Genomic DNA, 24,831 nt, shown 5'->3' on the forward strand with positions numbered 1-24,831 from the left:
ACTTCAGTATTCATGTTATGAAGGCTTTTTCTTCACCAAAGAAATAATTTTGCTTCGTCTACTTCACATGTCTTCCGTGGTCTTCTGGGCTTTTTGGTGTTGGTGATCTTACCAACATTTCTTCTTTTTAGGAATGCGCTAAACTGTTGATTTGGTCAATCCTAATGTTTCTGCTATCTTTCTGTTAGGTTTGTGTCGTTTGACAGCCTTTTAATGGCCTCCATCACTTGCATTGCCACATCTTTAGTCATAATGCTGAGAGTTCCATGGACATTACATTTAATTTGGTTGATGCTTTTATCAAACTACCACTGCAGTAAAATTAAACTAGAAGAGCATTTCCTGCTGAAAATGCATTGGAATGCAAAAAGCTGAAGCTTAAAGCTCTAATGTTTGAAAAAAATAGCTGAATATAGCTGAACATAATAGTATATAGTTGAATATAGCTTAAAATACCTGAAAAAGAGGGATATAGCTAATATATATTTGAAAATAACAGAATAGCTGAATATATATGAAAATAGCTAAATATATACAAAATATCAAAAAGCAGAATCATGCGGCAATAGCTGAATGTTTTGTCAACATTTTAAACTTGAAATGGTGTCTCGAGCTGAAAGCATAGCAGACTTTTAAGCTTTTGAAGATGTTCTTCATTGGAACCATTCACTTTTATTTTCATAAAAAGCTTAATATTTGAATATTTAAAAAAATATAAAACATGTGAAATTATAGAATAATAGCTGAAGGTTTTGTCAACATTTTAAATTTCAAATGTGCTTAGCTGAACGTAAGCTGAACCTGTAAACTTTTGAAGTTGATTTGAAGATTTCCCCTTTGGGTCTCATTAAAAAATAAAATAATTAAAAGCTTAATAATTCAGAAATTTGAAAAGTCAGAAATATGAAAAGGAGTTGCCATTGTGTCCTTACGTAGCTGAATATTTGAATAATGGAACTTCTTTCAGTAGCTGAAAATATGAAGGCGTTAATGAGTTGCAAAATACGTACGAAAAAAATAGAATAATACATTTATTAAAGATTTGAAGAACATCAGTTGGAATGTTGAAGCATTCCAACTGAAGCATTCCAACTAATGAAGCATGAGAGAAATAATGAAAATACATTCTGTTGCTGAGAAAACTTTTTTATTAACTGTCTCTAAGTGCAGCTTTTGTGATTACAGTTTGTGAGGTCTATTATTTTACTCCACATTAAAAACATGGCAGAATACAATAGAAGACTTGAGTGTTACAATGTTAGTGACTACAGTAAGCTCTCTCTATAAATTACACCTTCACAAGTAGCTCTACTTTATTATTGCTTTAAAATGTTATTCAATGTATTTGTATGGATTTGCATGCATGGACCCATTTCTATGTAAAGTAAACGTATAATCATCATTTACTCCATCAAGGGTTTTCTGAAGTTTTTTCCAGCAAAAACAGCCTTGTCTCCCAGCTCCTCTTCGATTCTACCGACAAGAGAAGTTACAAGTTAATTCCTTTTTAATGTATGCATTTATTTGTTACAACAAGTAGGTATTTCCCCCTGTATTTAATTACATTACCAGTTTAACATTATAAAGTCTAACAAAGATTTGAGGTAAGTACAGACTCAACGCTGTTTAACGGATCAGAAATGATACAAACTGAGATTAATGCACAAACCAATACTACTAAAACAGTATAATTTATGTAGTTTTTAAGTTGTACAGCACAAGTAAGTAGTTGTAGGGAAGCGATAAGCCATTGGGGGTATTTCATTTGACAAATTAAAGAACACCACATGCATAATCACCTTTTATACTTTAAAAAATTGCACAAATGGGATAAAAAATCCTTATTTTGTATAAGAACAAGACTTACCTAAGAATCTGATTGTATTTGGCCAAACGCTCAGAACGACAGGGCGCCCCAGTCTTGATCTGAAAGTGACAAAATGTGTACAAAAAGATATAATGTGTCCAATAAACTTTGTCCAAGTCATTGTGAATTCTGTCTCATAGATTTGATATTGGATTTTGACTACATGTGTTGCTTATTGTTCATCAAAGTAGTTTATCGAGTGACAACAATTTTCAAATGTAAATATGGACAAAGAAGATGCATTTATATTTTGGCCATAAATGTCCATCTTATTTTTTTTTCAAAAGCCACACTCGTACTCAATGAACAGTTTTACTATCTGATTTTACCTGTCCAGTGCACAAGCCGACCACCAAATCAGCTATGAAGGTGTCTTCAGTTTCGCCAGAGCGATGGCTGACCATCACGCCCCAGCCGCTCTCCTGAGCCATCTTACACCTGTGAGGAAGACAAATGGGAGAGCTTAAACCTCTAGACATTACAAGTCATAGTATGGTATCAAGTCTAATTTTAAATTAACCTGGGTGTGCTGACTTACGCTTGCATGGACTCAGTGACTGTGCCAATCTGATTGACTTTAAGCAGCAGGCAGTTGCAGGCCTTCTCCTCCACAGCCTTGCTGATGCGATTAGGGTTGGTCACTGTGAGATCGTCTCCAACAACCTGCAGGTCAGTGCTTCCTGTGAAGTTGGACCAGGCCACCCAGTCGTCCTGGTCGAAGGGATCCTCGATGGAAACCACTGCGAGTAAAAATATGCAGACAGTTCTCATTGGATAGTAACACAGATGATTAATATGTTCAAGATGTGTGTTTGCCAAACCTCAGGGTTTGTTTTAAACCGGATCTCAGCAAAAGTATCCTTTTATTCTAAAAGGATCATGGAGAAATTGGATCATCATTGTCAGTGTTATTACAATAGATTATAATCTCTTTACGAGGTACAAACATGCTATAAAACGTTAATTTATTTATAATATCAATATCCACCAGTATAAAAAATCTGTGTCACTTTGCCGCAACTCAATATAATAATTAGGGCCATGGTGTCCGATGGTGCGCATTTGTAAAAATTAACCGAGGGCTGGGCAAAATGTTTTTATTGTAAGGATATGTGACATAGTGATATGAGACTAGATATCCTAGATGTTGGATATGGTAATAATATACTATGGAAAAAGTTTAGTCTTTTTCTGTTTTGCATTACTGTGAGTACAATTTTCTGAATTTAACAGATTGTTCTCGCTGTTGTATTATTATTATTATTATTATTATTATTATTATTATTATTATTATTATTATTATAACTTCAATCGCTTATTGAGTACATCCACATTACTGATGAATATCTATTTTTAGATAATTAAAAATCCAATTTTGTAAATATTTCGTAAAATACCAAAGATTAATCCTAAAAAATCATTGTAGTATTGAAATTTGTATTTGCTCAAACATATCAAGATATTGGATCATAATCAAATTATTAGAACATTGAATATTGTTGTACAAACAAAGAAGATTGAATTAAAGTGCCTGTTGAATTTCACCGGTGCTTGCATTGTGAGTCAAAGCACAAATCTGTCTACTTTACATTTTAGCAAGTGCTTTGGTTTTAAGTGCTTCAAAAATAAGATGACTTTCAGCTTTTGCTTTCCTTTAATTTTTGAAACACCTCTTTACCCGTAGGACTTGAGCTCATGATACAAGGTTTTTTTTTTATGATCTATTTGAAGAGATAAAGCTTTCCAAGGATAAAACAAATGTTTGATGTAGTAAAGCAGTGTCTAATAGTACACAATCAATGTGTTTGTACTTAATAGGATGAGCAGATTACCGATAAGAACGTTAACCCAGATAGTTACAGAACTGCTAGATGCCTCCCTTTGTGAGATTATGTTGCAGCTGACACTACTATAATAATATTATTATTATTATTATATTGTTTGTCCTGCTCACTGCCTACTCAATGTGTAAAATAAGGAAATGCCTGAAGGTTACCAGGATAATCCTTCACAAAGCTCTTGTAGAGATCAGCCAGCTCGTCGGGAGTGATGTAACGGCTCGGGTCGTCAGGAGACTTGAAGTCCAGGTCGTATTTTCCGTCTCTGTAGAATTCCGATGCTGCCACATCCATGCCGATCACAACCTCATCTGTGTATCCTGCTTTGGCGATGGCCTCCTTTACTAACTCCAGTGCTGCAGAGTTAAACAATTAATATGAAAAACCTAAGTTGCAGAAACCTATTCTGGTTTGTGCTTGCATTGAGCAACTCTGAAATACAATTTAATGAAATTCAATAAAAAAATAATATTGTAACTGTTGATTCTGTGTCAGAACGATGTTGTTTTAACATTATTCAATTTGTATCTCGTATGTGTTTTGAATTATTTTGTAAAATCTAATAATGTTGCTCCATCTTGTATGTAAATTAAGTGGACCAAATATGAGAAATGCCTTTCAAGAGAACACACTTCAATTACAACAGCACCACCAACTGAATTATCAAAGAGTGCCAGAGAACGTCTTTAAAAATATGCAGATGGCCTAACTTGTATTTTCTATATTGTAATCAGGAGAGTTGAAGACTTGAAGACAGGAGTCACAATTACAAGATATTTCACAGGGATGAATCCCTGATGGGTATGTCAGATCTCCAAACTACATTTTTGTCACAAAAACAAACGCAAAATGTGTCACGGTAAACGGCGTATTACCATGCAAGTGTTAAAGCGACTAATTGAACTTTTCTTGTCGTAAAGCTCGTTGATGTAATCATTGGCACACAGGTTTACAAAATTGCCTGTTTCCACATGTTGCCACTATTTACAGCGGGTTTCCTACAACAATGACTTTGGTCTGTGTGGTACTAGCAACACATACCATTAAGGTTTCTCTAACAGCTGCACAGAAAGAAGAACCGCATGCATATTATAATTTTTTTTGTCTATTCATTGACAGTTGTTTTTTTGTTTTTTTACTCGGTGCACATTTGGTTTTCAGCAATGTGATGAAAGTAGTTTGACTTCATACTGATACTGGGCAAGTTCTTTTTGGAAAGGAAGCTGAGAGCTGTGCTAATTTTGCAGTTTTAAGATATTTAGATGTATCTGTCGGTCAAACTGAATCATTCCTCATACATACCTTCCTGGTTCTCCAAGATGTTTGGAGCAAAGCCCCCTTCATCACCCACATTGGTGGCATCCTGACCATATTTCTTTTTGATGACGTTTTTGAGATTGTGGTAGACCTCGGCTCCGATGCGCATGGCTTCCTTAAAGGTGCTCGCGCCAACGGGCAGGATCATGAACTCCTGCATGGCGAGCTTGTTGCCTGCATGCGAGCCACCGTTGATAACATTGAAGGCCTGGTGGAGGGGAGAGAAACAATAACTGTGATTTCACAAAGAACTGTAAGGGTAACAACTAAAAGAGGAAATGTATGCATGTAGTTTGATAGACGAAACCTCACCGGCACAGGCAGGATGACCTCTGGGTTTCCTGCTAGGTCAGCAATATGACGATACAGGGGGACACCTTTCTCTGCTGCACCAGCTTTGCAAACAGCCAGGGAAACACCCAGGATGGCATTGGCTCCAAATTTGGCTGTTGAGAATAAAACAATATTAACATCATTAATCCTCATTATTTTTTTCTGTCTCTTTGTTGTCCCAGGCTTAATAATATCTGTTTGAATATCTGTTATACTATATTTTTGGAACGGGGCAGCCGCATTCATATATATATGTGCATGCATGTGTATAATATTCTCCGATACCAAAAAAGTAAAGCTGCCCCAAAAATTTAGTTTGTGTTTGTTTTTTTCCCTCAAAGCCAGGGTGTAATTTGTAGGCTGGATTTTACCAGGCATGTAATGGTTTTGTGCAAATATATCACACATTAAATTCCAGCATTAGATCAATTCCATTTTGTGAATTTTACTCTTTAAATTTAGTGCATTGATTTTAAACATGGCAAATTGAAAATTTGGGTGGCAAAAAAAGCAAACATTGCTGCTAAAAAACTTTAGACCCTGGCAGAAATCTGCTGCAGTTCATAGTTATGAAGACTGCATTGCAATGTGTATCATTGTGATTATTGTCCCTTACATTTGTTCTCCGTGCCGTCCAGGTCAATCATCATCTGGTCAATTTTCTCTTGCTCAACCACAGATACATCCTGTGAAGACAAAAAGAAAATCAATTGAAATCAGCACAATAATAAACAGTGAAAACTTAGTTTCTACAAGATTTGGGAAACAAAACACAGACACAGAGTGAGAAGTATATTCTTACTTGGCCAACAAGTGCAGGGGCAATAGTTGAATTGATGTGTTCTACAGCCTGTGAGACTCCTGCAACAGAAATATGAGCGTGATCGTTCTTTCACAACATTATAGGCAATAAACAAACATTACTCTAATTCAACAAATCATTAAATTGTTATTTCACAGTCTATCAGTCAACAGGCTTAGCATCACTTCTGCAGTGAGAGCATGCTTTATTGACAATTCACCATGCACATCAAATCTGGTTGATGCCAAAAGCATTCAATAAGTAATTGTTATGTTGTTGTGTAAATGACCATGCCATTAAATTTGCTACCGCCAAATGGACAAATCTTAGTTTTTAATTGAGAGGGACAAGCAATGGAAATTCACAAACCCTTTTATATCTGGCAAAGAGAAAGAGAGACAATACAGAAAGACAGAGAAAAATTACATATGTATAAAATATTCCTTTTGAACTGCAAAGGCAATGAAGGTTGTTTTTATTTGGTGATAATTATCGAAACCACACCTGTCATTTAACTCCTTTTACCTCATTAAAAAGTAAAATAGCATACACACCTTTTCCAAGGTAGCGAGACTTGTCATTGTCCCTGAGCTCCAAAGCTTCGTAGATTCCAGTAGACGCTCCGCTCGGTACAGCCGCCCTAAACAAGCCTGTGAAATGTACATGGGAGCAGAGAAAGGACGTAGTGACATGACAATCACTAAATATTATGTCATAAATATTCTTATTGAGGCACATGGGCAATACCTTTATACATTTTAGAAGAAGTCGTTTTCAATTCTACCAAATTTCTTCAGACACAGAAGTCCATACACTATACGATTGTTGCTTACCTTTGTCAGTGTGAAGGTCAACCTCCACGGTGGGGTTTCCACGAGAATCAAAGATCTCTCGGGCGTGGATTTTGACAATGGACATGGTGTTGGATCTCAAGATAAGACAAAGTAGATGAACTTGTTACTATCTGATCTGACGATCCCTGTGACAAAAAATGAATAATGCTAATTGACTCTCAATGCTATTCAAAAGTCAGTTTTTTGTCTCTACTGGCACCTCTTTAACTCTCTTTCGTCCTTGTGGCGTACTCACGAAGATATCCTGACCTAGCTGCAAGCTTAAGAGTGCTAACCAGCATGCTACCAGCCTAATTGGATTAGACATTCTCATCTGATTAATCACATGGCAGTAAGAATGAAGGAACGGCTGCATCTGTCTACATTAAACCGGCAACTAAACTATTCTGTGTTGCTGCAGCAAAATGTATACAAATGTAGGTTCTGGCATGGAGTCATAATGATACTTTTATTACAACAGAATGTATACCATAGCAAAGTCCCTCTGCCATTCCCTGATATACAATAATCCCTCACCTTGCATGCCAGAAAGACAAGCTATGTTAATAATCTATTATTTATTCATAATTTATTAATTATTTGTCATTTTATAAAATGACAATATATAATAGTTCCAGCTTCCCATGTGTGACGATGGTATGCCTTTCTACACTTATATAATATTACATTACAATTGAAGTACAATTGAAAAAAAACAAGAAATTTGAATTTAGTAGAAAGTAGTTTCACAATTGTACAATTTATACTTTCAAATGCATTAGGAAATATAACTATTTCTTATAATCCTAATAGGATTATACCTTTTCATATGTGGGATATTATTGTTATTATTGATTGTATAGGTTATAGGGGAAAGTAAAAGGGCATGGGTAACGTGAGCTCTATTCTGACATTGTCCGGTTTGTCTAAGAGTCCTTTTTGCAGAACATCGATAAGTGTCGGATCACTGAAACCTTAAATTCTCACACTGTTCTCACACTTCACAAAGACAACGTTTCCGAGAATTGGTTTGTTTGGTTGCGGCAACCATTAGCTAGCTGACGTCAGCGGTCACTGATTTAAACGTTGAACATAAAGAAGAAGAAGAGCCTCTTAACACACTGCGCCCTTCTGGAGAACCAAACAAATGAAAAAGCACTGGCAACAAAGGTGCAAAAAATGCAAACATGTGACTCTACCTTTTTGTCAACGGTAGACAAATTGTGACAACTCGGTCGAAAAGTTGACGGTTATGACGTTTAAAGCGATGAAACTACAAGTGCACAGGCAATTTAGTTACATGTCAAAGAAAAAAACATCTTCTTTGCCTGATACATCCCTGGCGCGCTTGCCGCTGTTCCGGCGTGTTGCTGCCCCCGTAGTTTTCAATGTGAATTAACTACATGAGAATTACAAAACACTCCACTGGGATATGTAGACGAAGTGGGTGTATTTTCAGGTTAGATAGATTACTGAGATTATTGGATAGCAGAACAAAATTGTTACGTCTACACTCAATCACAAATAAAGAAGTTATGTTTAGAAATAGGGGAACTACTTATGGAGGCCAATGTAATACAGTCAAAAATAGTAGAGACTGGAGGCTGCTAACGAATATGGACACTTAACGTTAGTTGTATTCGAACTACTTGACTAATTCAACAATGGTAGAAAAAAGTGTTTTCAAATTGTAATGGTATTGTAAGGCGTGTGCAACGTATTTTGTCCACGAGAGGGCTCTCAACTGCCCACTTCCTTCCGCTTACGTGCAGAGAAACGAGCGGCAACCACAGAAGAAGAAACTCCTCTGAAATAAATTGAGTTTGTTCTAGGTTAATGCATCACGTACTTTTTTTATTCAAACAAGTGTGTTTATAGTCTATCGAAGGGTACTGTTTGGAGTGATAATGTCAGGAATACCCGCAGACACATGGCAGCCGCAAACAGTGGCTATGGACACGACGTAAGTTGTCATTAAAGGCACTGCATGCTAGCGTTAACGCCACAAAGCTAGCTCCCAGTAACGCTGGCGATTTGGAGACGTTAGCTAGCGACGTGTCCTGCTTGCTAGATTAACTTTTGCAATACTAATTAGGGCATTGGGTAATATTTAACACCGCACAGGGATGATGCATGTGCTGTGGAAAGACGTTTAATACATACCTAGCTAGGCTAACTACTAATACTGACCATGCGTTGCAGGATGGGAACGATTATTGTGGAGCTGTACTGGAGGCAAGCGCCAAAAACATGCAAGAACTTCGCAGAGCTGTGCAGAAGAGGCTACTACGTCAACACAAAGTTTCACCGAATAATCAAAGACTTCATGGTGCAGGGAGGAGACCCTACAGGAACAGGTGGGTTAATCACACACACGCTTAAAGTACTGCTATCTGTTGACTGTGCACTTTATTTGAACTTTGATTGTATATTCTACTGTAGATTTAATAGTAAATATTCATGCTTCCCGTTATACTGATGATTGCTTGTTGTCTAAATGTTATATGTGTGCACCTTCCACGAGGACAAATTCCTTGTATGCGAAAACATAAATAATGGAAATAAATAACTCTGATTCTATTCAGACATACGTTTGGTCTGTTTTTCAAGTTATGGAAACTACGAAATTGACACTAGGGTTACAGGTCAAAATATTAAATTAGTATTGTGAAATGTACAGGCAAACAAACAATATAGGGAGAAGGTCTTTTGTTTTGAGGTATGCAAGAATGGAGGTTCATTTTGAATTAAGTGGAGCACTTTCAATTAATGTTCATAAACTAAACTCAAAAACATGATCTCTATTGTCACTTTACTTTGTACTAAATAACATTGCACCTTGTACAAGGAAATAATGGACCCCATAGGATATAGTGTGACTGGTAAATTGTCTGCTACATCACACAATATTTTTTTTATATTAGTGTGGCTCCAATTTTATAGCAACAGTTTTGAGCTTTGTGTTTTAATTTATGCATCAATTATGGTTGTAGGGTATGTTTTTTTTATAGCATTCTTAAATTAATCAACAGATACACCCAACCAACGCTATGTAGTGAGGATCATACACGTCTCATTTATGAACAGTTTTTTAAACTGTATTTTTAATTGTTGTTTTTTAATATCAATATATTACATACAAAGTCTTACACAATATTCACCCTTAAAATCCATTAATAATCCAAACTTTATTAATTTTGACAAAATAAATATTGTAAATTACACACAAGACAAATGAAACTCAGTTAAATGTTCATCCCTGAATATTGTCTTGTTCCTATACTTCACATGATTAAAAAAAAATCAGTGCTTTACAGATCTTTGTTCTTCTGACAGGTCGCGGTGGTGCCTCCATATTTGGTAAACAGTTTGAAGATGAGCTGGTCCCAGAACTGAAATTCACAGGTAATCACAGTGGTCAATTTTAATTTGTATTAAATACAAGGTGGTAGATGTGTAAGAGGCAAATATACGTAGGTTGATAAATAAAGACTCCTGCATCCTTTATAATAATGTACTAATATATATCTGTGTCAGTACTGAGTCCTGGATGTTATTTTTTGAAAACTAAAAATTAAGGTAGTCATTTTTGCAGGGCTGTTGTATTGCACTGAATTAGTTACCAAGGTATATCCAAGCAAGTAATAATTAATAAATGTAACACATTTGATGTACTAAATGTTATGCAAAAGTGGGGATTTTTTGAAACTTTACCAGCAAAGAGTCACACAATTGTAATTTCTTTTATTTAATTTGTGTCTATTGTTAGGTGCTGGTATTTTGGCGATGGCCAATGCAGGACCAGACACAAACGGAAGCCAGTTCTTCTTCACTCTCGGCCCCACTCAGTGGTTGGATGGGAAACACAGTATTTTTGGAAGAGTAAGCCAGGGAATGGGAGTGCTGAACCGTATCGGGATGGTTGAGACAAACGGCCAAGATCGGCCAGTCGACGACATCAAAATCATCAGAACTAATGTACCCAAATAAATGTTTGTTTGTTTTTTGCAATGTTTTTTTTTTAATTCAATAAATGTTTGTTAAATGTTTCAATGTCATGTTTTATAATTGTATTTGGCAAGACTAGTATGGAAATGATCATATCATGAGTTTCATTCGTACCAAGTGAAACGTAGAGACAAAAGTTTAGACCTCGTTACATATCAATGTCAAGTAAATAGCAACTCATTTGATTATAGTTTTCAATCGAAAATGCCAACAATTGATCAGTTGAGGTTACTAGATATGAGAATGTGCTGCTTAGCCTGGTCTTCAGAGTAAAGTGAATATATTGTGGAGATGTTTAAATTAAAAAAAATTACAGACCAAAAGATTATCAAGATAAAGTCAGAGCATTTACTGACAGTTGAGGAATAATGAAACTTAGACCAAAGTAATTAGCTACTGTGCTCTATAATGCTTGATGGCTGCAGTTAAAATAATACACAATATTTGTTTTTTAAACACTGAAATAGAATAATAAAACGTAAAGGCCCTTTTCCAGACAGAACTGCACTCTGAAACGTATTTTTTGCTAATGGTTTGCATTGCTCCGCTACATTTTTTCGCTGCTTTGAGCAAAGCACAGGCATGGATCAGCGAGATGCACTAGAAGTTTAACCGCACTAATGTGCGTTGAATCCAGTGGCCCCCAACAGTAGCGAGTAATTGAACACCCTTTTGCTTGATGCAGCAAAAAGCTGTTGAGGCACAACAATTGTTAGTAATTGGTTTCAAAGTGCCGTGGTGTCTTCTGTCTGATGAGCCTCAAGGAAGAAAATGGGAACGTAAAGCTTATACAATCAATAATTGATCACACTCTTCATCACACACCTCATGCACATAGTACAATTAAAATGAATATGTCTTTATAAATGTAAAATATTAAGACACAGGTATGTATTTTTTTTAAAAAAAACAGCATAGGGATTAAGGAAATACTAAACCATAACATAAATTATGTTGAGGCACAGGATTTGCATTATAAATTCCAGCAGCATGTACACTTGAACACCTTTTTTGATAGCCTGAGGGGGTGTTTTTATTTGGCTTAATATATACAGTATGTTGTAAAAGATACATTGTATGAATTATTAGACATAGTGAAAGCACCAATATACAATAAGTCATTATCAGTCACAAAGAAAATGTGGGTAATCAATCTACATGAGTTAGAGTAAACTATTTAACAATCACCATCATAGTGCATTTGCTTTTTTCCAGTTGGTTTTAGTTTGAGGTCACACCACTGAGAACATTGGTGCAATAGTGTCAGGACGTGCTGTGAGTTTCACAGCGCAGTTTCTGTAATGGTGAAAAGAATCACTGGGAATTTGGCCTGTTCAGTTAGAAAAACAGGAGAACAAAGAGCAGAAGAGCTCCAGAGGTCACAGAGGTGAACAGCACCGCTATGCGTCTGACATGAACAAAGCATTGAAATTGTGTAGACGAGGCGGTTGTATAAATTAAAACCAACAGATATGTATAACTAAATGAAGTCCAATTACTTAGGTTATTGCATACATATAATTACTTTATCTTTCGTCAATAATTTGCCACACATTTGATGCTGAAGCCGATCAATAACTTTCATGTCTCAGTAAAACAAAAAAAAAGTATCTGAACGATGAAGCACACTTTTCTATTACAGGTTAAATAGTTTGATACTATGGGATATATGCCTATTGGCATTCTCACTACAACAGAGATGAGAAGATTGATACTACTCTGTTACCTTAGTTTAGTTTAGCATAGAAGTAAGAGGAAACAGCTATCCAGGCTCAGTCCATAGGTATAAATAAATAAAAAAAACAATGATACCAAAAAACTTCTAAAGCCTAGATCACTAATTAACACATTATTTATTGTTTTCATAGAAAAAACGGCTAAATTGAATGCCTGGTGACCTTTAAGTGACTCCAAGAAGCAGTGCTAGAATGTAAATAAAATTAGCACATCGCATCAGTAAAACATGTATCGCAGCAGTAAAATGTATCCAAAAACATAGTGAAACACTGACAGGGAACATTTTACTGCACAATTAGTACTTTTATTTGAAGTAATGTTAGTGTATATTCATCCTTCTTAAATACTATTACTTAAGAAAGGTTGTCAATGAGCTAGCACTGTGTGGTATTAGCACTTTTACTGAATATTCTTCCACCAGGAAGACCTCGCACCTGGTGGAAGGGACGAGGTTTTATTGAGGAATCATACCAAAAAAAAAGCGATCGCTACGTTCCTGTACTCTGACTAATAAATGTGGACCTCTTCTTTGATGTGAATTAACCATGTTGTTATTTATGTATGATGATTTTCTTTGTCACTCGGGGAAGGAGGAATAACATCTCAGGAATAAAAGTGGTCTTTAGTCAGTTTAATTTCTTACAAAAAAGAGGAAACATGTAACAACCACCAAGGCAGTTTGCACCAAGATTTCTTCGACATATGAAAAGTCACCAGTACATTTATGTATATCATAAGTAACACCCCCTTTTAGAGGAACACAATAGAACTGAACAAGACTAAAAAAATATATGGTTTCTGCTCACTAAGCATTTTTCATACAATCAACTCTTATCAATGTTAGGTTTACAAAAGATACTTAAAACGGTTTTCTTCCAGGCCCATTGCAATACGTTGTTACCTCTGCGAGCTGGGGGAAAGCTATCTCAAGACAGGCGCCCATTGTCTTCTCTTGTGAGCCTCCAAATCACTTTTGCTTACATTAGTAAAAAAATATTGAGCCAAACACAAAAAAAATCTCTATGTAACTTATAAAACCTGTTGTAACATAAGCAATGCTATATTTTACCATTACATGATCCAGTGACTTCAAAGATTCGACCATTTGATTGGCAGTCAAAGCAGGCTCGGATCTAGGCCCCTCATAGTTGATTATGCAAGTTTACCCCTATTTACCATAAACATTTATATACTATAAACCTCAACCACGCCTTCAAACAAAAAATATCTAAATGCATACTAACCACCATAACTTGCTCTAACCATAAACAAAAGTTATGTTTCTTAAAGGATTGGCATTTCTTTACAGTTTGCCATCTTGTCCACCTTCAAGGAAGTGTAGTGAGGTGCTCATGCTCGTCATTTCCTTCGTCACCACTGGATTGTCACATGCAGGTTTGGAGCTCATCTTGAGACGCTAAAGGAAGGTATAAAGATTCTTAAAGAAGATCACTTACAGCAGAACATGAACTGTAATGGCTAAGGTTCCTTTCTAGTTATCCGGTTATAGTTCTTAATACATTAATTTGTTTTAACCAGTCTCAACGGAAAGAACGAGTCTACTCGTGTATGAGTTTCAACTACGGTAGAAAACTGAGTTCGCTCCGTCTTTACTGAATTCTTGTGTTACAGTCAAACATGTCCGGTAGTGAAACATCAGTGTGCTTCTAAACATATTCTAATTCTAAACATACTTTAAACTGAAATGCAAACTACGATATGAATTTACATAATATGTCTAAAGTTAAGTCTAAATTACGAATACAATTAAAACATGGAAAATGGTACATGAACTATCCATAAGCAAAAAAAGTATGTTTCAATGAAACTGTAATGTTTATACTTTTCCTCTCTCAAAATGTACAACGTTACTCAGTTTAGAAGAACTCTGTGGAGGAAATCAAAATTGTCCCAAAAATGGGACAATTTTTTTAAAATTTTAAATGAGCAAATACAAATCAAAAGACAACCACAACTGACCTGCCAGAGATTCCCTTTCACGTGGGCCAGTTTCCAGACCATGGTCACTGGAATCATCATGAGAGATGACATGGCCAGAAACCAGCCGAAACAGTAGGCCCACCAAGGATACACATAGGAGTTGTTGAACCTCAGGGGAGTGTATCTCAGGAGCAAAAACAAAAGTGTGCCCTTTAAAATAGAAGCAATTCCAAATTTAAACTTTGTTGGATCAATCGGAAAGCAAATATCTACAAACCATCCCTGAGTAGTAAATGTAAACGTACCAAATAGGACCCTGTTTATTTCCTGTTGCAGTGTATGTGAATGACATCAGCTGACAGGAAGTAAACATAAACCCAAGTTCTTAAGGGAACGGCGTATTAACCAGTTCTCTTTCCCAGAACGATCAATTCACAGAATAAAAAAAGGTTTATTTCTTAAAACACATACACTGCAAATAAGAGGGGTTCCGTACAACCAGCAGTACTTTATCAGTGCGAGAGGTTTGTATCCAATCATGTCCTTAATGTTGTCATAGAAGCGGTCAGCACCTTAGACAGAGACAGACACATCACACATACTGAATAATATGCAGTATATTCAAATTCACTATACTTAATTTAACCACTTTTACAGAGCAAGAGCATTATGTATTCTCACATTTTATATAAACAATACTTAGTATGGAATTGAGTTATGATGTTGTAAACTCTGTGTGATATAACATCTAAAAACCAAAGACAGCTCTCCCACTGAGAACTGTTTCTTACCATAAATCCATCCAATAACCACTGACTGGAAGATTGCCAACAGAAGAAGAGTGGGACCACTGCAAACATAGTGATCAAAGATCTGCAGAATGTATGCGCCACCCTAAAATTAAAGCAGGCAATACATTGGTAAAGTGAGGGTGGCATTATATGCACCTTGCAAATAATTAAAACCACCTCACCACAATTTCACACACACACACACACACACACACACACACACAGAAAAACAAATAATAAAAGATGCAGGTTACATGTTGTGTATTGAGTGTCAATCGATCAGACTGCAAATTACTCTAATAATAAATTGCTATGTGGCCATCAATGAGTGTGGTTTTCACCTGACACACCAACAAGAGGCCAAACACATAGCCAGAAGCACAGATTAGCATCAGAAGAAGCTCTCTCCGAAATCCTTTTCGAATCTGGGAAGGGTAGACATCTGACAGAGAAGTCATGATGCTTTCAAGTCCAATAAACTGGAGAGCAACAGAAAGACAAGTCAGCTTGGAAACGCCTTGGAAGAGATTTTCGGGAGACATAAGGAAGGCTACAGCTGACCTGTCCATCTATTCCTAGCAAGATGATCATGGTGAAGAAGCACACAGACCAGACCTGGGGCCACGGCAGAAGAGTCACAGCTTGTGGGTACACTATGAACACAAGGCCAGGGCCTGCCAAGGGAAACCAAAAAAAAAAAAAAAGTACACCATTGCTGTCTTTTTTTTATTTAACGTGGATGTAGCAAAATCCATGAAATCATAAACTGAAAATTAAAATTAGGAAACAACGTCATATAATTGACAGTTTGAGGAATTTGTAATTGAAACAGAGGTGATTCACATTCATACCTGAATCAGCCACTAAAGAAATGTTGACACCCTGTTTTTGGGACATGTAACCCAGAACTGAGAAAATGGCAAAGCCAGATATAATGCTGGTCCCGCTGTTCAACAAGCAAAGACAGAAGCAGTCCCTGCAAATCAGAAAAAAATGCACATGTCTTTATTTCTCTCTTGGTAACATAGACCTGTTAACATTTTAACATTAAAATTATATACAGAGCAGGTTTATAGGCACCTGAAAATATTTTTTTTTTAAAAGGGGAATGGAAACAAACAAATTAAAACTTAAAAAATGAATAAAAAAGGTATGCAAGGCAGATCAGATCTAGGACACTGATATTGTTACATTTATAAAACAGTACATTTGTTTCTCAATATTGTCATCTTTCTTGTTGCTTCTATTGTTTGTCTTTACCATGTAAAGGAGGTGCCAAACATATGGCCCACCCTCCATCAATGATCAAGAGAAAAAACAGGCGTTGTGACACAATTTAGGGAGAAATTACAAGCTGCAAATGAAGGATAACGTTTTTGGACATTTTACTGTAATTTGCACTGCAAGTGTTGCAAGTCGTTTAAAATGGATCACGTCATGAAAAGTGGCTTTTGTCACAAACGCGTCACAAAAGCAAGGGAATCTGCGGAGGAGAGCCCAGACAGATAAACAGGGGGCCAATGTCTGAATTTTTTTTGAAAGACTTTAAAACAGGGTTTATCATCCAAAAACCGTCACCAATGATTTGAACATACAGAGAAATATTGTTATTTATGCGTTATTATACTTTGATTTTACTGGTCTGGCCCGCTTGAGATCAAAATGGGCAGCATGTGGCACCTTCACTAAAATGAGTTTGACACCCCTGATATAAATTATCTTGAGTACCTTTTAGAGCCCTAAACAAATACAAATGTTTGTTATAAAACAATTATTGTAATTATTATTAATGCAACTGAAAAGGCAAGGCAAGTTGTATAGCAAATTTCAACAACAAGGCGATTCAAAGTGCTTTAAATAAGACCATTAAAAGCATCACAACATAATGTAGAAGAAAACAAGATTTAACTGTAGCCAGTAAACCAGGAGTACTTACCTGTAACAGTTGTTGTTGTACTTGTTGTAGCTTCCAAGCGTAGTCAGGCATCCCAAACATATAGCATAGGAATAAAATATTTGGGTTCCAGCATCAATCCAAACCTATAAACCAGTGACAAATGATTGAACACCAACTCTGCAATAGAATAATCCAAATGACAATGAGAATATACGATGAATGATACCTGCGGGTCAGCAAGCCGATCAGGATTGGGGTACAAATAGTACTTGATACCATGGAAGGCTCCCGGGAGGGTCATTCCTCTGATGAACAGCACTGTCAACATGATGAAGGGGAACGTCGCTGTCACGTAGGCCGCCTACATTTAAGCAGATCATTATCTTGTTTCAAATGATAGAAAACTACTCTAACCATGGCTGTTGAAATGTTTGTAAGAGAGATTAGGATTCATGATGTGGTGTCACTTGGTCATTGTTTTGGTAGTTTTGCGAGACAAAACTGTGGAAACTGTGGGCGGCATGCTCGCTTGGTCTGCAGAGCCATGAAGTTCTTACCCCAGGCGCTTGATTATTTAAAGTATATTATTGAACGTCTCTAAAGTTAAAAAAATATGACAAAAGCACTTCCTACCCAGTAATACACCCACCAAGTTTATAGTAGACCGAATGAGCAGTTTGCAAGATATGCTTAGGGAAAGAAGACAGAGGCAGAGAGATTCCTTACTTTACAGTTAGATACATCCTGACTATCACAAATTTGCTTCAAGGGGCTTTGAAATATTATATTTACAGTGACTCATTCCAAATGAGAGCATTGGCTCGCAGCCACTTTTCACACTATAGTAAATTCATTATAATTTCAAGGCTCTAGGCTTAACAATTACTAATAAGTGAGAGCTGCATATTTTTGAATGTCTTGGCAAACCACAAGTGAAAAACATTTCTCTTCTTACAAGAGATTTACATTGATGAATCTGCCTCATCCCATGGGAGTGGCCCAGTATTTCATAACTGCTGCAAACCTGTGTGACTTTGAACATGTAAACACATGAGGCCCAACGTGCTCGTCGGTGATGTGCTGTCGAAAGTTAAATCCATCAAATGGACGACTCACATAGATCGTAATAACACGTAATCGGTTTGAAAATAAAATTTCACGACTGGATCAAGATCATATTTCACATTGTAATGTTAGTGGCAAGTGGAGACACAGGAGAACCAGAACAACTGCACAGGGCAGACTGTCACACCCTGCTGCAATAAAATGAAAGGTTTTCTAAAGAGCTTCTGCTGCTCAAATGCACGACCTCGCCGAAATCAACACAAAGTGAAAATTACTTGGACTAGCTAAGTAACAATATAAGAAATTTCTGAGTGAGGATTAGTCATTTTAGTCTTACTTTTCCTGTGGATCTCACTCCCTTCCAGACACAGAAGTAGCAGATGATCCAGGCCAGAAGAAGGCACAAAGAAAGCTCCCACTGTATGTTTCCCAGAACCTCTATGCCAGTGGATATATTGAGCACCCGTCGTCTGTAAGGACAAAGGTAACACTAACAAATTATTTGGAGAAATATACATTTGTGCAGGTCTATGAGGCTACAGTGATTGACAAGCCAAAAAGTTGAAATTGAAAGGTCTAATAATGTTGAAGCTCAGCAAACTATTTATAAAACTTGCGGGAATGTGCAATTAAAAGAGCTTCACACCTTCAGTACACAATTCTTTTTAATTATTATGGCTGATTAGACCCCTTTTCAAAGTGAATTTAGGGGTAAACTGTGCTAGGAGTTAGTCAGGTGTAAGCTGCCCTACCTTAACAGATGCTAGAAATCAATCACAGTTTTTTCATGTCCACATAGTCCTGACGAGTAAAGACATCTCTTCAATCAAGATAAAGGAAAACACCTGTGCTTGTGTGTGTGAGGGCTTTTGTTGTGACGAACCAGAGAGTTCAACACTGATGGTGCATTCACGTCAAATTGAATAGATGGGAGAGATGATCATTTTAAAAGAGTTGTGTGAAGGTTGTTAAGTTCAGCATGCACATTATTCTGGCTGATGGTACTGTTTCAAATCAGATGGAGCTATCCCAGGAACTACATGAAACCAAGGAACTGGAGAAGCTGCTTTGCCTACCCTAATAAGCAAACATTCCGATATCAGCGAATCACTCATAATTTGCACACACCCAACCAGTGTCGAGCAACAGTCCATAGTAAAAAAGATGAAGGGGCGTGTTGGGTCTCGTAACATTCTGCCAGTGCCAGACAATGGCCCAATCCCAATCTCCACCCTAAACCCTCAAGCCCTGAACCCTCAGGGACTCACTGACGTCAGTTGCTAAATTGTTGAGTGTGAGAGTCTGTGAGGGCGTGAGCTGGCGTGTATATGAATGGGACAGCACTTTGCTGCAACATCACGTGACTACATTAAAAATATTGTGTACAATTATGTATTTATTTTATTCTTTTTATTCACTGGTTTAAATGTCTTTCTCACAAGATGAGAAGTCATTTTATATTATTTATTCACTTGTCTTTGTCAAAATAAAATGTTTGATGAATGTACAGAAATATATATATATATAAATATATGTACATATATATATATATATATATATATATATATATATATATATATATATATATATATATATATATATATATATCCTGCTTGCATTCCTCTAATTCATGTGTTTTTATTTTCCATAATGTTGTAAAGGTATTTTACCTGGCTAAATGCCCAGGTGCCTCTTTGTTTGCCTTTCTTTTTTTTTTTTTTACGTCTGCAATGCATTATGGGTAATTCCCTTAGGCAAAGTCAGCATCTAATGTTGACTTACGGAAAGGGTTCATAAAGGGTGCAAAATGTCTGCCACATAGCCCTCAGGCACTCCCCAATTTGACAATAGGACACCCCTAAACCCTCAAGGATTTCGCGGGAGCGCACCTCAAAGGTTGTGAGTCCGTAAGGGTGGAGATTGAGATTGGACCAGTTCCTCAATATGTCTGAATAGGTACATGACAAAATTTTAGAAAAGCACTGTTTTCCATCCCCATCGAAATGCAAACAGCACATGTCTTTGTAAGTTACTAAGAGTATTTACCTTCTAATCCTTTGTTACATGATACATTTCTACTCATTTCAATTTCATTTGGATTAAAAACTTACTGCCAGAATTCTGATACAGATGATGATGCATTCACAGGCAAAGTCCAGTTAACAGTGGCATTAAAGTTGTTCAATACCACACAAGAACCTAAAAAATATAACATTGTAAACATAGTTAAAGCTGTAAAGGCATGCTTCTTCAATTGCGTAAACCAGACATCATAATTCTTCATACAATTAATTAATGCAACATGTTCCTTGTTATTAAAATCAATTGTGTTTATGATACAACTTGATGTTTCTAATGTATAATGTATAACACCTAAAACAAATAGGATCCTAATGTTGTTGAATTTGTGGGATAGAGGTTACAGTTAAAATGCTTAAAGAAAAATATTGAATTTACCTGAATTCCATGTGTTATTACAGGTGGCCCATGGCAGCTCACCAGAAAAGGAAGAGAAAAGGTAGAGAAAAGCCCAGGCTAAAATCACAATGTAGCTGATACATCCATAGAAAACGATAAGTTGGCTGGCGTAGCCCATGCCTGTAAACAACAAAAAATGTTAATAGTGCATTGCCGTAGTATTTTTGTCATAACTCGGTAAACTCCTGACAGGTATACGTACCTTCAAACAAGGGGCAGATCTTCCTCCAGCACATAATTCCTCCCTGACTGGTGTACTGGCCCAGTGATATCTCCAGTATGAACAGAGGAATACCACAAGCTCCAAGGAACAGGATGTAAGGAATGAGGAATGCACCTGCAAGTGTAAATAGAGTATTGTAAACATGCATTGTACATCACATACACAAGGAGCACCATAATCACTTAAGCGTTTTCTGATTTCTCTACTTGGATATTTGACCTTTAGAATACATTGAATCATCTAACCATTAAAGTTTCTTGGTGTTTTCAGGTATAGAGACCAATTGAGTGGCATCTTACTGAGTCTCTTTCCTTTCTTAAAGGGTAGGAAAAAAATCCACCTTTATTCTCATCAGAGCTCTGGCTTCAACCTGATCAGAGGTTTAATCAGCCACTCCAGAGCCTATAGAAAATTACGGAATTATCATTATACATAAATATACTCTGAGAGAAAAAGAACTTTCTTCTATGAACTTAAACTCATCCCAGTTGAGATATTTAAGCAATAAGGTTCGAGAGGCAGTACTGTATCGTTCAATAATGTACTGTTCAAGGGTGTTGTTCGGCCCGACGCGCAGCGGATGGCCGGCAACCCTTGAACAGTACATTATTGTTGATACAGTACTGCCTCGAGTACCTTATTGCTTTTATAATACGGTTACCTGCGACATTATAAACTGTAATAGTAAGCTGTCTTTCAACCCAACATAGTTGTAGCCACCAAAAGTTGTGTATCGCATTTCAGCAGCGTAGAGAAAATAGTCCCGTACGTGTTTGGCGTTGCATACGGGACGCACATACAGGACAATAAAACTGACTACCTGTCACTGTCAGTTTTATAGTCAGTAAATGGGTTGAAAGCAGGGTTGGAAGCAGGGTGGAGGATGACACCCAGCCACCGATGAAAATAAGTGCTCTCGCTGCTTCTGTCCGTCTTTTCTCCGTTATTTTCCCCGTCCATGATGTTAAGAGAACTTGCCTCACGTCGGGAAATTGCCGATGGTGATTATCTTTCACTGGAAATGAGCACTATTTTGTTATCAAACGCTTTTCGTTCCTCGCCTTCGTTTCTTGTTTTACGCGCTCGCTCCGCGCTAATTAGTCTGCTCTCAGAGCGTTAACTAGTCTCTCAGAGCGTTAACTAGTCTCTCGGAGCGTTAACTAGTCTCTCAAAGCGTTAACTAGTCTCTCAGAGCGTGAACTCGTCTTCTCTCCTGATCGTAAGCCGCAGCAACGTGTGACTGTACAGCAGGAACAGGGACCACAAACACATTCTTCGCCGCTGACATTCTCATCGAAAGTCATTCCCCCAAAATATCAAAGTTTACACGAAACATGTGTAAGCTATTATAGTGTGTACGTAAACAGCTAGGGCTTTTATTGTGAAGGGGAAACGGAAAGAGAGGAGGATTTGTTCGAGTGAAAAGGGAGACAAGAAAAAAAGTGGTTGCCGTCTTGTCTTACCTAACGGAGCAGCGTGTTGTTATTTTATTATTATAAAAGTATAGGCGCGAGAAAAAACCCCGCTACACATGTTTGGTAAATGTCAAGCTGGAAATGACAACTAACGGTCGCGCAATTTAAATCTACCAGTTATTTTGGCTGCGCACTGATATGGAACGCTGGTTAATTTAAACAGCCTGTACAGTACTTTATTGCCTGAATAAACTACCCCCGTGACTCACTCTCAACCAATCAGAAAGCTTGATTTGATCTACCCGTATTAATTGTAAGTAAAGCATGTTGTCACAAATATTGCCGGTGTTAAATTTGGTGGTTATGCAAAGTGAAGACGCAGACAGGCTATAGACTGCCCCATGAACAGCCTGCTTACACAGTCGTGAAGTGACTCAGACACATTGCTCTTTTTCTATAACGGGTAATATCGAAGTATATGTGACACTGATCCTTGGAATGAATATCTATATATCTATCTATCTATCTATCTATCTATATATATATATATATATATATATATATATATATATATATATATATATATATATATATATATATATATATATATATATATATATATATATATATATAATTCTTGGCTAGTCTTCAAAGAGCCACAAGAAAACCATTTCAGATTCAAGTTGAACTTTCTTTTTAAAAATATGTAGAGAGCTGGCTTTACTTATTACTTAGATTAGATTGCTAATTTTCCAATTTGACTCCACTCTCAATATAAATAGTTTAGTTGATCTTGGATGTGTGGGTATCATCCAAACATTGATTGTAGCTGCATTATTTCATCCAAGGCAGTTTAATGTCTGCAGGCAAGCTCCCACCCGGTTTTGACAGATGTTGTCTTCACAAAATGTAGGTTTGAGCCACAGCGTTGTGACTATGACAATGGTCTTTTTTGGGATTAAAACAATCACATTCAAATTCATTAAGAAACCAGATCTAAAAACCACATGGGGTTAAAAAATATGCTCATGCCCCTTTTAACACTTAAGACTTTACATTTAGATATTACTATTTGTCATACGTGACAATGTTGGAGGTGCTTGAAAAGACTAATAAGCGTTTAAGTCAATGGCATAAAAAACAAGATACAAAACATCTTTCATGTACAGTAACTAACATGTTAAAAGTGTACACAGTATAATAAAAGTATTACACTTTCTTCCTCATCTTTAAGATTCCTGTGTTATATCAGTATTGATTTATAGTCATACAGTTTAATTCATTCAAATGTATTCAAAATGTTTAAATGTACTGTAACATTTCATTAAAAAGTTTGTCAAAGTTCTCATTTCTATCCCATCCTGTTGCCAAAAAAGTGCTGATAAAGGTTTGACCCTGGTTCCTTCGTTATATACTAAGCTGTAATACATGCAGTTCTCCGCAAAGAATGTGACTCTGCTCTTTACACAATCACAGGCAGCAGATTATTTTCATAGCCTTTCATAACCTGTCACATTGTTAATCATCAGATGTGAAGTGGAGAGAGACAGACAAAAAGCAGGAGGGCTTTACTACTTTGCCCTCGGGATTTCTGAAAGTAAATTTGAGTAATACAAACTTATATGCATTTATAATGATGCATTTGGTAGTTTATTAATAAATAAATAACAATATCAAGAGGCGACCTAATAAGTAAAACAAATACAACTATCTTGTATTTGTGTCTTGAATAATAAAACAGTACTCTTCTCATTTACCATTCAAAAAACATTCTTGACAGGAAAGAGTTAAAAGAAAGTTTGCATGCCAAATCTGACGCTACACTACCATTGTGTGTATGTGTGTGTGTGTGTGTGTGTGTGTGTGTGTGTGTGTTGGTGTAGCAATACTAAACTGAGAGAATAGTAAACAGAAATACTCACCACCACCATTCTTGTAGCAGAGATATGGAAATCTCCACACATTTCCAAGTCCAATAATAGCACCAGCCGCAGACAGAATGAACTCCTTTTTGCTGCCCCATTTGCCACGCTGGTCAACTGCTTGTGAAGTAGCCTTAGGAGGGAGATGATCCAGCCTGCACAGAGAGTCTGCCATACCGCTGAGGAAGAAACGCTCGTATGACATAAGTGGGATTGATCCTTGAGTTTCTGGAATGACTGGCTGGGGACTGTCTGGTGCAGACTGCCATGGGGTTACCTAATTTACACACTGTAAGGTGTTTAGCCACAAGGGGGACCTCTAGATGTGCACCAAAAGTTTTCACTTAGATAAACATCATGCTCC

General features: G+C 36.8%; 3 protein-coding genes across 6 annotated transcripts; 1 reads left to right on the forward strand and 2 right to left on the reverse strand.

The window, feature by feature from the left end:
• Window positions 1-1,140: 1,140 nt before the first annotated feature.
• Window positions 1,141-9,184, reverse strand: eno1b (enolase 1b, (alpha)). Of its 2 annotated transcripts, none has more exons than XM_068594247.1 (12): window positions 9,154-9,184; window positions 6,991-7,085; window positions 6,712-6,807; window positions 6,158-6,216; window positions 5,972-6,041; window positions 5,335-5,468; window positions 5,008-5,230; window positions 3,864-4,061; window positions 2,406-2,607; window positions 2,197-2,305; window positions 1,868-1,926; window positions 1,141-1,473 (listed from the first exon to the last, which is right to left on the reverse strand). In XM_068594247.1, exons 2-12 carry the CDS (start codon window positions 7,073-7,075, stop codon window positions 1,404-1,406), a joined length of 1,305 nt encoding a protein of 434 aa, XP_068450348.1. In that variant the 5' UTR covers window positions 7,076-7,085; window positions 9,154-9,184; the 3' UTR covers window positions 1,141-1,403. The 2 variants fall into 2 exon arrangements, with proteins under 2 accessions (XP_068450348.1, XP_068450347.1); XM_068594246.1 differs by lacking the exon at window positions 9,154-9,184 and adding an exon at window positions 8,190-8,325.
• On the forward strand, window positions 8,767-11,039 carry ppil1 (peptidylprolyl isomerase (cyclophilin)-like 1). The gene is made up of 4 exons (XM_068594248.1): window positions 8,767-8,953; window positions 9,193-9,347; window positions 10,327-10,395; window positions 10,760-11,039. Exons 1-4 carry the CDS (start codon window positions 8,898-8,900, stop codon window positions 10,978-10,980), a joined length of 501 nt encoding a protein of 166 aa, XP_068450349.1. The 5' UTR covers window positions 8,767-8,897; the 3' UTR covers window positions 10,981-11,039.
• Window positions 11,040-13,351: 2,312 nt separating this feature from the next.
• slc6a11a (solute carrier family 6 member 11a) lies at window positions 13,352-24,642 on the reverse strand. Of its 3 annotated transcripts, none has more exons than XM_068594207.1 (14): window positions 24,468-24,642; window positions 21,110-21,244; window positions 20,887-21,027; window positions 20,541-20,628; window positions 18,767-18,899; window positions 17,591-17,725; window positions 17,404-17,507; window positions 16,319-16,443; window positions 16,029-16,141; window positions 15,809-15,946; window positions 15,468-15,570; window positions 15,148-15,248; window positions 14,716-14,886; window positions 13,352-14,152 (listed from the first exon to the last, which is right to left on the reverse strand). In XM_068594207.1, the coding sequence occupies exons 1-14, from the start codon at window positions 24,640-24,642 to the stop codon at window positions 14,039-14,041; spliced, it is 1,776 nt and encodes a 591-aa protein (XP_068450308.1). In that variant the 3' UTR covers window positions 13,352-14,038. The 3 variants fall into 3 exon arrangements, with proteins under 3 accessions (XP_068450308.1, XP_068450309.1, XP_068450310.1); XM_068594208.1 differs by lacking the exon at window positions 24,468-24,642 and adding an exon at window positions 22,594-22,674; XM_068594209.1 differs by lacking the exon at window positions 24,468-24,642 and adding an exon at window positions 21,951-22,067.
• Window positions 24,643-24,831: the final 189 nt, after the last annotated feature.

Source organism: Clinocottus analis, unplaced genomic scaffold, assembly GCF_023055335.1.
Source record: "Clinocottus analis isolate CAN_PGR_092001 unplaced genomic scaffold, fCliAna1.0.p SCAF_3, whole genome shotgun sequence".
In the NCBI taxonomy this organism is placed as follows: Eukaryota; Metazoa; Chordata; class Actinopteri; order Perciformes; family Cottidae; genus Clinocottus; species Clinocottus analis.